Below are 17,833 nucleotides of genomic sequence, written 5' to 3'. Positions count from 1 at the left end.
CATCTTCAAGTGGAACAAAGCCCCCGCCCCTTTTCTGCTCTCACGCAAAGCCTCTTCCCCTACAGGTGTGTCTGGGCATTATGAGAACGGAGGGGGTCAAGGCCAGTGCCCTGGTGGTCACTAGCCCGTGTGGTCTGGCCCTGGCCAGTGGGAGGCCTCCTTACCTGGACAGTTCTGTGTGGAAGAAGCACGTGTCATCCAGAAGCACGTCAAGGCCATGCAGACTTGCTAGCAAAGACAGGAGACACAGTTAGAGGCAGGCGAGGGGGCTGGCCAGCACCCCAGGAGGAGCTGGGAGAGGTGGCGAGAATCAGCAGGGACATACTGTGCCAACAACTCAAAAGACAAAGGCCCAAACCTGAATAATGCTCAAAGACAGGACTCTGTAGCAGGGAGTGACACTGGCAGCGCATCCTGCTGTTCATGACCAGCTCAGCCCTGACAGCTGCTCCTGGGGGGGTTGGGTGGGGGCTGTGCATGGCCACAGTCCTCTTGGACAGCATTAAAGCAGTGTTTTTATTTTTTAATTAAATAATATGTACATGGCTCTTAGTAATGGGCCAGGCACTTGTTCTAATGAACAAACATGAACTCATTTAATCCTCATATGAATATATTAGATATTATCATCTTGGCTCCAAGAACACAGCTAAGTAAGAGGCAGTCTGGGTCCAGAATCCATGCTCTGAACAATGATCCCAAGCTACTTTTCGATGTGGTGAACATAAAAACTTCACAATTTTGCATATTCTTGACCTAGAAATATCTTCTGAAGGAATTTATCCCCTGGATCACCCTGGAAGAGTTCACAGGTGGGAATGTTTGTGCAGTGTTATAATCATAAAGTGCTGGAAAGCACCCACATGGCCAACTGTGATGAGAGAATGACTTCAGAAGTCGTGGCATGCCGCGGAGCAGGCAAAAAGCCTGTGAACCCCTCTCCCGCGCTCTCCCATGCACCCGCCACAGCACGCACTCACGGGAGAGGAAAAGCAGTCCCGGGGTTACACGCAGGCTGGCACCAGGACCCAGCGAAGTCGTCCACGTACTCTTATCTCTTTTAATCCAAACCCTGTACTTTTACTAGCCCACTTTACAGATGGACAGCGAGGGCAGGCGGCTTTGGGATGCACACCACTGCCTCTTTCCCTGTCCGCGCTCAGTAGGCGCGGGGCTCGGGAGGGGGCCTTGTTACTTGGGCATGCCGCTGCCCAGCCTCTGGACCACCCTCCACTTACCTTCATGCGGGAGTTTCTCCCTGCAAGAGTCAAGTTTGTTTTTCGGTTTTTTATTCTTTTTTTGTTTTTTCAATCCTCACCTGAGGATATTTTTCCATTGATTTTTAGAGAGAATGGAAGAGAGAAGGAAAGACAAGACATAAATATTGATGAGAGACATTAATTGGTTGCCTCCTGTATGAGCCCAGACCTGGGCCCTGGCTGGGGAGGAGCCTGCAACCTAGGTCCGTGCCCTTGACCTGGAATCAAACCCAGGACTCTTTGGTGCACAGGTCGACGCTCTAACCACTGAGCCAAACTGGATAGGGCAAGAGTCAATAGTTTGACCTCTATTAACACACAAAATTATACTGCAGGTACCAAAAATATCAGATACTGAAGGACCATATTGTGCTATCAAAGTCAGCCTTTACCTGATCACCTAGAGAAAATTATCTTAAATGTAGGAAATTTATTGGAAGCTATATGCCAGACACTGTTTTGAGTGTGTTGCATGTATTATCTCATTTAATTCTCATACTGTTAAAATAGGAACTTTTTTTATTCCCATCTCACGTGAATGGAATAAGAGGGGTTTTACCAGACTGCCCATGCTCTAGGCAGTGTGGTTGACAACACAGGGAAGCAATGATTGACCTGCAGGCCAGGGTCTCAGAGGTTTGCCACCCAAACTGCACAGCCCTGGAGAGCTGCTCCGAGGAGAAACAGCACACCTTGAGGTTCCATCCACAGCCCGGCAGGCCCGGGGCCTTGCCACCACGCCTGCCCCTCCCTCCCAGCCTCCTCGGACTTCGAGCTGCTTGGCGCATGCCAACTAACCAAGCTGGTCAGTCACCAGGAGGCACACGCCCAGCACTGGCCTCCAGGTCAATCATGGAGGGAGCAGGTGGATGTTGTAGCTCTCAATGGAGGGCAGAGCCCGCAAATCCCTCTGGTGGCAGGCGTTTGGGTAACGGTGAGAAGACGGGTCCCTTTGGTTTGTGCTTTGAAAACTCACATCCCAGCATGAAGCAAAGCCCAGTCCCCAGGGAGCTGGACAGCACCTCCTTCAGGACAAGCTGTCTCAGGCACCTGGGCACGAGGCCGCCGTGATGCCTGCCCGGGACCATGGCGAGGGAAGGCAGTCCTGCACCCGAATGGCACAGGGCGTGCGGTGCTCAAGCACCGGCCCTGCCTCTCGCCCAGCACTTGGGTCCCGAGCCTGCAGACGAATGAAGGGGCTCCCACCTCTGACCTGTAAGACCCCGAGGTCTGATGGATGCATCTTCGTGTCCGGGAAGTGAAACCTTTGCGTCCTCGGAGTGGGTGAGGGTGCGTGCCGAGTGACTCCCCACAGGAGCCCCTCACATGCCCACTGTCTTCTCCCGGGAAAGGTGCGATGGGCCGAACTATATCCCCCACGTTCTTAAATGGAAGCCCTAATCCCCAATACCTCAGAACAGGGCTGTTTGGAGACAAGGCTTTTAAAAGGTGATTATGTTAAAAGGAGGCTATTAGGATGGTGTCAGGAGAAAAGCAGGACACACAGAAGACCGCAGGGACGAGCGCAAGGAAAAAGGGCCAAGCAGAGAGGCATCGAGAAACCAGCCCTGCCGAGGTGGTCTGGGCCTCCGGCCCCAGAGCCGGGACTGGGACGCTTCTGTCGTTCCAGCAGCCTGGGTGGGAGTGTTTTGCTGTCACAGCCCCAGTGGATGAAGACTGACGGTCACAATACTCCTCCAACTCAGAATGTTAGTAAGCGAACACAACCTAAAGATTATTTGGTTAATACTTTTAATTACATGATTATAATTATACAATTTCCACTCTTCAATATTTTGTATAAAACCAGTTACAATACACATGATATTCCAAATGCAACAATACATATCAAACTACATAGATATGCAAAGTTTACACGCCATTATGAAGCTGTATCTTAAAAAATACCTTCAGGAAAATAAACATTCATTCAACCAGTTCTCTCAGCTTTATAAAATGTGGTTAGAAATATACATTTTAATTTAAAAAATCAAGACAATGATTGACCCAATACTGATTAATCAGTTACATTTTAAAACTTTTAGTAATCTGTACATGAGTGCAGGTTAGATAAAAGTATGCAAATTATTAATATAAAACTGCAGTACTATACTCAGATGAAGCTACCTGCTGACATTTAATTAGGCGGTCGAGGAGGTAATTTCCTACGGCGCAGGTGAGCGGCCGTGCGCTGCACCCAGTATTTCCCCCGCGACGTGGAGGAACTGACTTAGTGGGTGGGAGAGCAGCAGCCAGCCTCACACGACAGCTTTCATGGGCGGTAACTATTAAAGAATGCAAGTCGGGTTTAAAGTTGTTTTGATGAGCATGGCTTTCCCAAATACAAGAATTACTGTTTAAAATGTGTGAAGAGAAGCAGTGAAGCTCCTTTTAGAACAAACATCAAAGGAGCGCATTGCTCACTTGTCAGGACCGTGATTCAGGCAGAGGACCAAGCCCAGCACGACCCAGCCAGGGGCCGCGCCCAAAGGAAACCCGTCTTCTTATGAGAGCATGGGGAATGCCTCTAAAATCTGTGTGGGCCCTAGAGAAGAGGTAGAAATCACCCCTGGGAGAGGGAGGAGGGCGGGGCAGGAAGTGGGTGGGTGACAGGCTCAGGGGCTCAAGTTTGAACAGAAGGTTCTGGAGACCAGAGGAGCAGGGAGCCGCTGCACTCCCGAGCATGGCTACTCACTCACAGGCCGGAGCCGCCTAGCTCTCCTTGAAGACAAGAGAGAAGTCTGTCTGCACTTCGGGGGCCCAGTTTTGCAGACACCTTCCTTTGGACTGCCCCTGACTTTTGTCCCCAGAAAGCTTCAAGGGCACCTAAAAATATTCATTTCTACTTTCAATTCCAATGAAAACTGTTTGGTGTACTTTCAAAGCTATTTAAGGCTCTTAAGTGAAAGGACTCTCTCAAGCTGACAAGCCGTTTCATATTCCATAGCAACAAGGTCTCCTGTAACAAGGTCTCCAAAAGAGGCCTCAGATGATTCTGGGCATGTTGACAGTTCAGTTGGGGGGCGGGGGTGGAGATTCCACTCTGATTCATAGCAAGAACTTTCCATCAGTACGACCCAGAAACTTCCTGGATTCTCGATATGGCCCTCAGAAGTTTAACACTGGTGCTGGGTCCTTTGTGTTCCAAATCACTTGTTTCCTATGACTAATTTCAGGAACAAGCCTGTTAAACACAAGGGTTTTTAGAAAGAGCCACAGGGATAGCAATTCTAGCTGGAAATGTGAGCAGCCAACACAAAAAGGCAATTAATAAAATAAAAAGTACTGTGGTTGGCACTGAAGCCCAAATTTTTCACTCTTGGCCTAGACACCAAAGGGCTTCCTCTTTGAAGGGACAGCACACTGACTTGTTCTGAAGTAATACGAGGCCAAGCCAGGCACGGTTCAGATGGGAAGTGATTTTCACAGCTGCCTGGACTATTTATGTAGGAGATGGCCTTTAAAAGCGTGAAGGGACGAAGAGTTGCCCTGAGAATGCAATGCTTATGCTGGGCGGTCTGAAATCTCGTATCGTCTCCCAGCACAATACAGCAGTGGCTTACTGAGAAGCCGTCTCCCATCAGGGAAGCCCTTCTTTCTGTCTATGAACTTCCAGGGGCAAAAAACCCTCCATTTTTCTGAGATCTAGTCCCCTAGAGTGTAAAAGCGGGCGTGAGGACCCCCACAGCGCCTAGTGGGGAAGAACTGCTTGTTTGGCCAAAACAATGGCATCTTCCACATCCCCTCAAAGCTGAGAGGAAGTGCCAGATGGAGCCAAGGCCTGCCCGTTACTTCTGCATTCGCAGACTTTACTCTGTTTCTACCAACTTCTTCTTAGTCCTCATAGTTCTGTTTAAAAGGCAGCTTAAAGAATGCAACTGCCTACTGACCTGACTCATTCTGCCTTTCAATACTGTATCTCCCCATTTCCCAAACTAGGGTAGGCCAACATTGGCTAACAGTAATGAAAACTATTCACTTCAAAATATTTTGAAAAATGTTCTCTTATTTTGGGCCATATTTATATTTTAGCAGCAAATAAACTGGTTTTTGTGTGTGTGTGTGTGTGTGTGAGATTGCTTTACATCAGACTCCGCTGTGCTGCTACAGGTGTGGGGGAGAGAAGGCACTCTGCAAAGAGTTGATTCCCTAACTGAAGGCCACAGTGAGTGTCTTAGTACAAACTGAAATCCAGATGTGAATACCTGTTGCTGAAATCTAAGAGTGTGGGAAAGGCCTTGGCCGATCATGTAAGAAAAAAGTCCATAATGCTACAGAGAAAGACCCTCATAAAACAGTAAGTTTTTTAAAGCGCCCAGTATTTGGGATCCCATTCCAAGGAGAAACACTGAAATGTGGTTTTTCATGCCCGGAAGGAAATAATTTGTATGACTAGGCAACCAAATAGTGGGCAGCCTTGGAATTCTTCAGTCCCTAAATACCATCAAAGGCATGACTCAACGTCCTCCAACGGAGGCCAGGTTCCTGTCCTGAGTCTGCAGCTACTGCCCAGGCGCCCTGCAGGTGTGAGGTCACAGCGCCCACGTGTCCGCACGCAGCAGCCTCACACGCGCTTTCGAGGTCTCCAGGATAAAGCACTCTTTGGTGGAACCGAGCAGCTTGGGGCTTACCAGGTAACGTTACACAGTATGACAAGCATTCCAGGGAAGAGGATCACACCAAACAGAATCAGATCAGAGTACTGTTTCGGCAAGGCCTGTCCACCTCTGTACATTCGGGCGCAGGGTGAACAGAAAATAAATGGGCGAAAGGCCTCCGTCAGACCTGTCCTCGAGGCCAGCAGCTAGTGCTGCCATCACAGGGACACACCCACCGGGCGCCAGCTCCCCACCGCGCGGGCTCTGGTGTTGACACCTGAGACTAAGTGTACAACAGCTGTTCCACATGGGACGCGTCTACAAAAGGAGAGCTGGATTGTCTTCGAGTCCCACTTGTACCCAAGCCCGTGCAGTTATTTAAACTCCAGGGGACAGTTTCTTCGCTGAACAAGCTTCTTAGGTGGAAAGCAGCTAAGGCATTTGCAATTTTGTTTAGTTTCCAAATAAATTGTGCTAAGTCCTGATGTAGTGCTGTTCCCAGTCTTCCTTCAGTTCTGGTCACAGGTTTTTACTTAACGCAACACTGTCTTAGTCCTAGAAATGGAGGGACTATGGGAGAAAAAAAAGGATTTTACCACAAAGGTTTTAAGTGTCCTGTAGGTAGTTATTAAAGACAAGGAAGGCAACATAATAAAAAATATTGACATGCTAAAAATTATACATTTATATAATTCTTTAATGACAAAATACTTCGGACGACACTACGATACCAACCATAAAGACAAACAGGAGAGGAAAGCAAAGCAGAAAAAGGTTCAATTCTGCGAAAACAAAACGGAAAACAAAACAATAAAAACACAGTAAGAGGGGGTGGGGCAGAGGCAGCGGAGCAATGAGAGTACCATAATGCCATTAGGGGCATTTGCTGCAAAGCATTCCTTTTCCTTCTTTCCCTCTGAGGAACCAGGCTGTGGGAAGAGTGAAAAGAACGAAAAGATAAAGAAGTGTTACTCGGTTATTTAAAAGCCAGAATTCGGTCACAGAAAGGTGGGCGCTGCACGTGGCTTCCAGCTCAGCCCAGCGCAGCCAGGGGCCACCAGGCACCGGCGCCAGAACCACCCCGGGCTGCCCGTAAATCACTGCCCTTGATTCATCCTCACGCTACCTCCCTAGCTTCCTTCCGCAATTTATTACCTTCAACTAAATAGCAGCTTTCAGAGAAAAACTAATGCAAAAGCAAAGAGTCAGAAAAACCAATCCGATCTGGAGGCCGCCTCTACCGGAGCAGCTCATGCACACCCACCGGGGCTTTCAGAGCCCGCAGGACAGCACTGAGGATAAAGGTCCAGGGCCGCTGGCAACTGGGAACATATCTGGAATTTCAAAGGGAGATTAATGTCTTAAAAGGGCAGAGGTCACCAGCATTTAAACAAAAGAATATTTAGATAGAACATTCTGGCCTTCTACACTGATGCACATGTGAGATGATGCGAATAATGAAAAATGAAAGCCCAGAGGTGGTGAACAGTCACTGAGGCCTGAGACGCTAACGGACCGGAAGCAGGGACAGGTGTGACGATGGTAAGAATCACAAACGAGAAGACTTAGGCCAAAAAGAAAGAAGCAGCCCTAACGTAGCTCCTTCACATGAAGGGCGGGGGAAGAGCATGTCTCAGGGGCTGAGGGAGCCCTCGCAGCAGGGTGACTGGGCGCAGGGTCCCCCGGAGCAATGAACGTTCGGTAGGTTTGGCAGGTGGAGCAGAGTGATGGTCCCCAAGGATGCAACCTGGAATAGAAACCCCTTTTGCATATGCAGTTTTCTTAGAAAATAAATGAAATGATGATTTAAAAAAAGAAAAGAAAAAAAGACTGTCCCAAAGAGCATAAGCTGCTAGAAGCACGCACCAGCAGGCGAGCTGCACAGCCAGGAACTGTAGGTCACGGAGGTGGGTCCCCACACGACGCAGGGTGGCGGCCTTCTCCAGACCCTCCAGGCCTCCAGTGAGTTAATGCGAGACAATGGAGAACGGACTAACTCTTCACTGGATTTAAGAGCGACATTAAGGTGGTTTCTAGCTCTGACAGGAAGCGGGAGGTACAGAGCGCTTGAAGGTACTTCTTCCCACTCAGGAGGGGCATGAGGAGGGACCACACAGAGTCCTGGTCCCGGGCCCTGAGCAGAGCGGGGCACACAGGACCGAGGGGAGGTGGCCTCCCTTCATGGACACATGAGGCAAACCGGGGGCTTTCTTTTCCAGCAAATGCGTATGACCATAGTTATACTTTTAAGCTGTCAGATATTTGCTCTTTCAACATGTTTGTGGGGAAATTCCCCGCGTTGTGGAGACTCTCAGTAACTGTCAAATATCAAGAGAGCCGTGGCAGTGGGTGGTGCGTGTGGGGAGGTCTTCCTCTGGAACCTCTAAGAACAGAACAGAACAGAACAGAACAGAACGTGGGAACGAAGTGAAGCTCCTGCTGAGGGGATGGCGTGAACAACACAAACCTGCAGGAGAGAAGGCAGGCTCCGGGCAGCGGCAGGCCTGCGCCTCGAGGGTATGTATGAGCACGCTCTGAAATGTGTGCTGTTCTTTTCATATTGTTGTCTAAGGAAAGAATAGTCTTAGCTCAGACTATTTTGTCCTAAATCGAATTATATACACACGTATTAATTCCTTCACCATCCCCCAATCAGAAACAAATACTATTCGGCAGGGTAAAAGTTCCAGGCGACAGCTTGGCCGCCTCAGCTCCATTGCTTCCTAGGAGGTGGGAGTGAGGCCTGTAATGATGGGTTTGTCCTTCTTTGGTGAACAGGTGACTCACAAGCCCTGAAGGAGGCCGAGGAGACCCCGCCACAGGGGGTGGTTGAACACGGCGAACCCCAGTGCACGCTCACTGGTTCACTTCTCCGCCCCTCCCCATCCCTGAAAGTCCCTTTCAGAAAATTACAAGAAGCCTTTTTGCTTTTCAGCACTATCCCCGGTGCCTGGACACTGCTTTGGGCCATTTCAATATTTAGTCAGGCAACTAACTCTGTCTGAACTCGACTTCAGACCCTCCGAGCATCGGTCCAGGGACTCGGGAGATGCTCACTGCACAGGAAGCACCTCTGCTGGGAAGCACACGTTTAGTCACTAGACAAGACCTAGATGGAAACCCGTGGCATGGCCACGCCCTCAGCGGAGGAGGGTGGCAGGGCACACCCCGCCCGCCTGTGGCTCCTGGACTCTCTCCCTGAGGCCTGCAGCGCACGATGCAAAGCAGCAGAGGAAAGGTGCCTGACACACGGGGCGGTGAGGGATCTTGAGCAGAGACCCGCAGAGAGCACGTCCATCCGAACAGCCTAACTATCACCAACAGCCTCCTTATTTGAATTTTTAACAGTTTAATTCACCTAAAAGTGTCAAAGTTAAAATGCTCCCATTTCACTCCATAATTGTAGAAAAGTTTGGAAAAAAGAAAGTGATTTAAAAAAAATCCCCACTGTCCTGTTAATACCTTGGCATATTTTCCTTTATCTTATTTCAAAATACATAAGTTGAAATATATACATTTATAAATATTTGTTTGTAAATATTTATACATCTATGCATTTCTATATACACATATAAAATATACTGTACATTTATAAAATTGGAATAATAGTTCATAACAACTGGGCATAGCTCTTTTCATTTATTGCTTCATGAGCATTTATCCAGATCATTAAATTTTCTTTAAAAACATGATTCTAGATATTCATTTGGTATAATTCATCAGTCTTTAGACCATTTCTTCCTTCTTACTGTTATATAAATAACATTTTGCTTTTATAATGTACTTAATCTTGGGTTTTTGGTCAGTAATTTTCTAATACTCTAATTCTCTAATACTCATGTAGAATTAGTATGAATATTTGATACCCTTCTGATGAAAAATTTTAAATCCTAAAATCATGAGTCAGTGCCCAGTTCTCAAACACCTGCACGGGGCACAATCACATTCCCACCCACTAGCAGTAATGGTGTGCAGTAAACTGTCCAAAGGACCAGCAAAGACGAAAACGGCAGAGCTGAGCAATTCCTTCAAAAAGCAACACCCCTGGAGCGGCTGGTCGCCAGCCAGTGCTCAGCACCCGACGGCTGCGTGCCACCCAGAAGCCTTGCTTAGCACCGAGGACGGGCACCTCGGGCCCAAACCCCAGGTCCGGGCAGAACAATGAAAAAGAAGCATGACATTTGTGCAGGACGTTTTAGGGAAGCCAGGTGACCTGTTAGGAGGGATTCGCTGTGCCAGGAGCGCACCAGGACAGGACCACGGCTGCCCCCTCCAGGCTACGTCACACAAGCGAGGAGCCGCCTGCCTTCTGTTCCTGGGAGGGCGCCGTGGGCTGCCTGCTCCTCCCCCAGAGGGACCTGTTCATAGAACACGTTCAGAATAAAACGTCTGCCTGCAGTTCATGACAGAGCTCCTGAGGCAACAGTGAGTAACGGATGCGGTCACAGACTATGCCCCTCCCCCTTCGGTAACTAAGGGAAGATGCTGGGCTCAAAGGGAGAGAAGGAGCCGTGTGGCTGTGGACTGTGGCCAAGGTCAGTCCCTGAGTCACGAGGGATCGCAGTCCCACTGAAGCTCGCGTGCCCACCACCACACTTATTTGCAGCGAGTTCTCCAACAACCCCGCGGCACCTGCACACAGAGAGGGTTCCCGAGTCCGGGCGGAGAACTTTGGGAATTCTTAATTGAGAACTTACATCAGGCTCAACTTGCCCACATTACGACCCAGAGGCCACATTTCCAGGGCTGAACATTGTTTTTGAAAAACGAAACTAAACAAAATCCTGCATTAAAATGGTCCAGATTCCCTTAGATGATGAACACACTGAACACATTTGATCACTTCCCCGTCACAGGGACTCTGCCTTGGCCTGTCTTCATTCGTCTCCCGAAGGGTAAACGGGAAACACAATGCTTGAACTTTTCGGAAGAGTAGGGTTCTTTTCTCACCTTTTAAAACTGCTTTTCCTTGAAGCAGATCTGGTGGCTCTCTTAGCAATGCCTGCACTGCCAGAAACGCTAGGTTCAGATGTTTTACAGCTCTGAACACTGGACTGAAGAATTACTCTGAAAACAGTTGGAAAAAATAAGATTATATCACTGAAACAACTTTCAAATACTTGACACAGGAAGGCATTTTTGCACTTGAGTGCAAATTATCTGATGGAGAATTGGTAGGATTTTCCACAAACACATTTTTACATCGAGGTCTTTTGAAATGAAGCACCTCATTTCCTTATGAAGGTTAGTTACACAAAGATAACGGGAGTCTTTGTCTTTGGAAAACAAATGACCTGGCATTTCAACAATCCCCACACCAAAGAATCAACCAACAAAGCAAATGTCTGTGTCCTAAGTAAAAGGAAGTCCACAGAATTCCTGTCATGAAAACAAGAAATCATTTAAATCCCCCAAATCTATAGAACGTGAATATAAATATCTAGACAATATTCACTCCTCAGCTGAGAGTAAGGGCAATAAACCCTGAATCAATACCAATTTCATATAAGACTTCAAATTTTAAAACCATGTTCAAGCAAAATGTGAGTTTTGTTTGGATTACAACTACTTACTGAATCACCAAGTACCATTAATAAGAAAGTGAAACTGCTTGAATTTTGTGATACTTGATTTAATTAAACTATGAAAACCTCCAGGAAGCAATGCTATGGGAGTAAATTATACGGAGGCAAATTAATGAATCAGAACTCCCTGAGATCAAGCCTACATGCAAGTGGAGTGTGTTTCTACATTCCTCACTCAATTGTCATAGGGAAAACATCAAAACATTTTATCCACATTCCTTTTCTTCATACTCAAATGTATGCCCCCACATTTAGAAAAAGTACTCAATGTTATTTCTAAGAGAAACACTGGCTTGAAAAAGCTTCCTCCTCTCATATGCAAACATAAAGGTAAAACAGCCAATGATAACGGACTTGAACCCAGCTCTTAACAGGAAAAAGAAACCATACCAGCCTGGCCGGTGTGGCTCCATGATTGAGCCCATGAACCAAGAGGTCGCTGGTGCCCGGTGAGGGCACATGCCCAGGTTGCAGGCTCCATCCCTGGTAGGGGGGCGTGTAGAAGGCAGCTGATCAATGTTCCTCTCTCATCGTTGTCTCTACCCCTCTCTCTCTTTCCCGTTCTCTCTCTCTAAAGTCAATTATATATATATATTTAAAAAAAGAAACCATTCCAACAAACTAGTGGTCCCTACCTCCTATGCCTGAGTTACCACCTTGTTGGTAAATAAGCAAACCAGGTCCTTAAAATGTAGTATAAATTAGATTAGTAAATTCCTACAATCTTAGTATTACCCAAAGCACGAAATCGTCAATATTTAGTAAAATGCTTGCTTCCCATCACTAAAAAACAAGGGGTTGCACTGTACCAGAGCAGAAATCTGGGGGCCCATGGTCTTCAAGCTGTTTGGGCATGAGGGGCAGGGCTGTCTGGGCTGCTGTCCACCAAGGGTTTCTGAAAGCCTCATGAGACAGCCCCCCCAACCTCCCCACCCCCGTCTTGCTGAGGGAAACTGATCCTCGCTAATGAGCCAATGCTGGACTCAGGACTTCTCGTAAAGTTTTACCTCCTAAACGTTGACTGTGCTGGCATACGCAGACACAGTTGTGCGATTAAAGACACCCCCCACTGCCCCGGCACATAATTCTATGCCTGAAAAAAAGGATTTATTTAGTTTTTTTCTGATTATATAAAGGAGGGGGAGATATTTAGTAGTGTCTGTTAAAGAAGTGAATCTAGAATTTTTCACAAAGGAAAAATAAAACAACAAAAACCAGCCAAGGGTGCTCCCGCCGCCGTTCCTGAGCCAGGCCCAGGCCCAGGCCCAGGGCCGCTCACCCGCGCGACAAGGCGGTTTATCTCCATTTCTACAATGAGAAAGTGAGGCTCCTGCTGGCTCTGAAACACCACACCGACTTTTCAAATGAGGCCACTTACAGCCCACAGTACAGACAACCACCACACTGTCAGGTCATCAATAGGAGGAAAAACACGGGCCAATACATCGCCTGCTTAGGAAATTTAAGATCTGATTTCTTAAATCAACAATACTATTCAAGACAAGAAATTACAGCTAAATCAAATTTTAGGCTGACAGGAAATTTTTTTGTGTTTTTTAACAAGTATTTAAAAATATCTATAAAATTAGTGTAAATAATTAATGTGAATTAATATAATAATATTAATAACTAATAAGTGATGTGGAACTTTGAAAGAGAGCATGGTAGACATTTAGAATGCATTAATCACACTAATAAAGATTCAGGTCCCCAGTTATTTGCATTAACAATAGAGCCAGCTATTACATCTGTAGATTATGCATCAATGAAGTGGGAAAAAACCCAGCAACTGCACTTAGATGTTACCTGTGATAGTGAACAAGTACCACTGACAAGGGGATAAGCTGGCAGACTGCCAAGGTGAGCGAGAAGGAACCATTCCCACCTGGCAAACCAATCACGTGACCTCGAAGAGCAACAGGCAGCATATGTACCTTCTCCTTTCCACTTTCCCCAGCAGAACCCTCAGGCCTGCTTTTGATCTCTGCCCCACACTGTAGTTCCCTTTCTTCTCCGCGGTGTCTTCTGAGCCCCAATATTCCCCAAGTTTGGACATGACATATACAACTTGAGGAATATTGTAAAGTAAAAACTATCAAGCCACAAAAGTGCTTTGAACATAAACATTCAATTCCAAGAAAAGAATCCATCAGTGCAACTATGTACTATTTACACTGGCTGTCGCCCACAGATGCCAAACGAGCTTCCCGAATGATGGGCCGGGCCCTGCAACTCCGGACGCCATCTTCCCACTAAGAGTTGGATGCAGCAACCTGAGGGGTCCTTGGCCTTAAGAGCTCCAGGCACGCCACCAGCTGTGCCCATGAGTAATTGCCTCAAAGACAACTACGAGGATTCTATTTGTTTACCCCACTGTTACCCTTGAAAACTTTGATTTCTGTAAATTCCAAATTAATCGATCAGGCTGAATGAATACTCTGCTGCGGGCCTAATGCAATGGCGAGCGTTAGTAGTAACAGAAAAAGGTACACCTTTCTAGATGGTAAAAAGAAGAGAGCCTCATGGAGCCCATTTAAAAGTTACCCTGGGAAAATGATATACTCAAAAGCACCTAAGTATTGTTAGCAACGCCTCCACCCATTCAGAGCTCATCTATTCAAGACAGCTTTGCCACTGGAAAACCACAGGAAAGGGTCATCTATATGGGAAACAGTGTGTCAGCCTATGTGACAAGTTTATATTTAATGACACATTTTAAGAAAATGTCACCAATAGAAACATGTTAAGCAGCTTTTCCTTAATTTTGAAAAGAATGAAGTCTGTTAGGTTTCACAGTCTTTTCCCACCATCTGAAGACACTCAACGAACCCATAAAACACGAGCGGTGGTTGCCATGGAATTTTACTTTGGAGGAAGTCCTAGCAGGAACTTTTGCATTTCTTAATAAAACCCTCAGGTCCAAGTTGGAATAAGAACAGAAATCCTTGGATATGAGCTAAAGAAAAAACGTCAGAGAATAAGGAAGGCAGCCTAGACGTGAGAGGCGCTGTCACGGCAGCCACCAGGGCACCGCTCCGGGCCTGCGCTGGGTCTGGGCTGGAGATCCCCGGTGAGCCTTGTGTACGTTCTTCTGCAGGAAAGACGCCTCTTCTCTGGCAAGGTACTCGTTTAAGGGTGAAAGGTGTCCAGAGAACACAGAGTCTGTCCATATCACCCTAAGGCATTTTGGTTGCTTTCGGGGAAAGAAGGAAGGCAGGAGCAAGTCAGGAGCAGCGCTGGTCATGCAGAAACACAAACACAGACAAGACTCCAGTCTTCTCTGCTTCCCTCCTTTCAACATCCAGTTCTGAACATTGCACGTGACTGAAAGGGGGAGGCAGGGAAACGAGGGAGAGGAGAGAGTTCCGCAAACTCAAGACAGAGACTTGCTGGGAAGCAGCTGCCTGCTGCGAGAGGCTGTGGACGCAGCACAGCCAGAGCGAGACGGGGCGCCACGCTCCCGAGACCTCCTGGCTACAAAGTCAGATCTTCACAACAGCACAAAATCAGTGCGAAACTTACTTCTGCTAGACTGGAAAGGATACACTAAAAATGTTTATTCTAGAAAACTAGAGAAAAGTTGTACAGACAATTAATTGAAAGAGAAGCACCCCAACTAACTAAATATTTTTGAGAGGAAAAGAAGCTAGCTCGGTGTCCTTTTCAATTGCTACTTTAAGAAATTTGTTCAGAGTCAGCACAACGTAAAAACAAAGCCAGTGGCTGAGCATCGACTCAGGAACCAAGGATTGCAGTTCGATTCCCAGTCAGGGCACATGCCCGGGGTGCGGGCTCGATCCCCAGAAGAGGCCATGCAGGAGGCAGCTTACTGATGATTCTCTCTCCTCGGTGATGTTGTTTCTATCTCTCCCTCTCCCTTTCTCTGAAATAAATAAAAACATTTTAAAAACAACAACAAAAAAATCAAAGTGTGTTGTTTTTAATGTCCCTTGTAAGAAAAGAATAGTGAGGGGCCTCCCTCCCCGACACCATGCCATGGGTTGAGGAGTTTTTGAAAAAGAACCTTTGAAAAAAGGCAAATCAATAAAGCAAGGAGAGCTGCTAGTTACAAAAACATGCATCATGGGAAAACAGGGCAGCAGTGAACCAGTAGAGAAATGGGTGGGACACTTACACAGCAGCTATTTGTCAAAGGGTCCGATGGCTACTGTGTTCTTAAACCATCGAGACAGAATAGCAGGATGGGAAGAATGTAGTCACAAACAATCCACCAGATGACAACACTACACAGTGCAGAGGTCAGCACAGCTAGGGAACATCTGGAAAGGGGTGAAGGGAAAGAACAGATGTTCAAACCGAGAAGCCAAAATAAATAAAATAATAAATAAATAAATAAATAAGTAAGTAAATAAAGCCATGTGTAAATTTTAGACACCCTGTGATGATGTGAAAGGGTGGGAAACAAGGATGGAGTTTTGCTATATTATGTTGGGAAAAAAAGGCTGTCTTGCCCTGGCCGGCATGCTCTGTGGTTAGAGTGTCAAGCGTTTCCCGGTCAAGGGCATGTACCTCAGTTGCAGGCTCAACCCTGGTTGGGGCATGGGCGGGAGGCAAACAATCGATGTGTCTCTCTCACATTGATGTTCCTCTGTCTCTCCGGCACCCTTCCACTCTCTCTAAAAATCAATGGAAAAATATTCTCGAGTGAGGACTAACAACAACAAAAAAATGCTGTCTTCAGTATTAAACTGTTTTGACACTTGGTAAGAACAGAGTAGGCCCAATCTCTACTTCAATAACTGCCCCATGTTAATTTAATTGTATGATACAGAAATCAAAGTTGTTGTTATAGGGTTGAAATTCTTCAAAAAGCACAATATGCACACACAAAAAACTGAACCAAACCAGAGGGGAAAAGGAGGCAAAACCAACCGAACAAAAAAAGGGCCCAGGACTGATAACTAACAGCCATCCATCCCCTCGGAGGCACAATTAGAAGCAGACACAGCACAGTGGGGCTGATCTCACTTCAATGGAGCCATATTCTGTATCATCCAGGAGGTGCATGTCCTGAAAACAAGGATTGCAGAAGTATAGGCAACCCAGACAACGTGACATGAAGACCATTATCCTCATGAACTAATCTAGTAAGTCCTCACTTAACATCATCGAAGATTCTGCAACTTCATGCAAAACAAAATATGACAAAACCAATTTTACTGTAGACTAATTGATATTAACAAAAGTTAATTTCCTACAGCATCTTCTCAGTGTTATTAACAAAATGACGTTATTGGAGGGCCTGCTGTACTGTACACATTTCCTTAGTTGTTTTCCTCATGCAACCCAACTCGGCTTTCAGCTTGGTGTTTCTTAATCCCCTGGCCTGGCTTCCCGCAGTGAGAAAGGGACCTCCTCACAGTTTCGAGGGTGCTAACTCCTTCCAACTACATTTCCAAACGGCCACCAACACGTCTGTGACCAATAACAAAAGGCTGCATTGAGTATTTGCTTTGTGCAAACTATTGGGCACAAATGATGAAGATTGCACAGACATCTTCCTCAATGTCTGTCACCTTATCATTGAATGCTACGTGCCACACCCAGGCATCCTATGTGGGCGTGAACCCAAATCTACTCTCTCATTTACTCCTGCCAGCAAAGAAAAACAAAACCAACAAAACCTGCTGCATGTTAAGATTACAGGGGCTTAATAGTTACATAGAATGTAATAAATGACTTTGGAGCACCACCGAACCCTACCAATCCCAATGCTCCCTTATAGTTACTGACTTAACAGTTATCTTAAAGGCAGAATGGCCTGAATATCCAGGTGTCTGCAGTATAGATCTTTACTTGTTCCTCTAATGCAGTGGTCGGCAAACTGGCTCGCGAGCCACATGCGGCTCTTTGGCCCCTTGAGTGTGGCTCTTCCACAAAATACCACAGCCTGGGCGAGTCTATTTTGAAGAAGTGGCATTAGAAGAAGTTTAAGTTTAAAAAATTTGGCTCTCAAAAGAAATTTCAATCGTTGTACTGTTGCTATTTGGCTCTGTTGACTAATGAGTTTGCTGACCACTGCTCTAATGAAGCTCCTGGCATGTGAATTATTTTCCAATGATGAAAAACATACTTGTCAACACTGTACCGCTAAGGGGGGTTTAAGGCTTTTCAAGGCTAATTAGATCTGTACTTTTGCATATTCTTGTGTAGGATACATTTCCCCTCCTCATGAAGCATCTCATTTAACCACAACAAACTAGCAGAAAGGATCAGTATGCAGAAATAGGCAGCACGGGGGAGCTATCAAATCTACGAAATCTGTGTGAGCACAGACAGTCACGTACTTGCCATCACGCCCAACGATCACCTCCAGGTAATGGGGCTACATGACCTACTGTCTTCACGGTGGGCAGGATCACACAGGCTT

At 46.5% G+C, this 17,833-nt stretch overlaps 1 protein-coding gene across 13 annotated transcripts in view; it reads right to left on the bottom strand.

Moving 5' to 3' along the window:
- Positions 1-1,047: 1,047 nt before the first annotated feature.
- Positions 1,048-17,833, bottom strand: part of CDC14B (cell division cycle 14B) — a gene marked incomplete at its 5' end in the record, with an annotated part of 139,132 nt that continues 122,346 nt past the window's right edge. For 4 of the 13 annotated variants that reach the window (XM_080670814.1, XM_080670803.1, XM_080670810.1 and 1 more), the window contains 2 exons: positions 1,048-6,786; positions 10,808-10,924. In XM_080670814.1, coding sequence (XP_080526940.1) covers positions 6,534-6,786; positions 10,808-10,924 — 370 coding nt within the window. In that variant the 3' untranslated portion in view covers positions 1,048-6,533. Of the gene's footprint in view, positions 6,787-10,807; positions 10,925-15,577; positions 15,723-17,833 lie in introns of those variants that run through there. The other 9 variants (XM_080670812.1, XM_080670805.1, XM_080670807.1 and 6 more) reach the window with 6 other exon arrangements.

The sequence above is a fragment of the Plecotus auritus genome (assembly GCF_963455305.1).
Source record: "Plecotus auritus genome assembly, chromosome: 5".
Lineage (NCBI taxonomy): Eukaryota > Metazoa > Chordata > Mammalia > Chiroptera > Vespertilionidae > Plecotus > Plecotus auritus.
The sequence above is the reverse complement of the archived record's forward strand: the minus strand, read 5'-3'. Positions and strand labels throughout refer to the sequence as shown.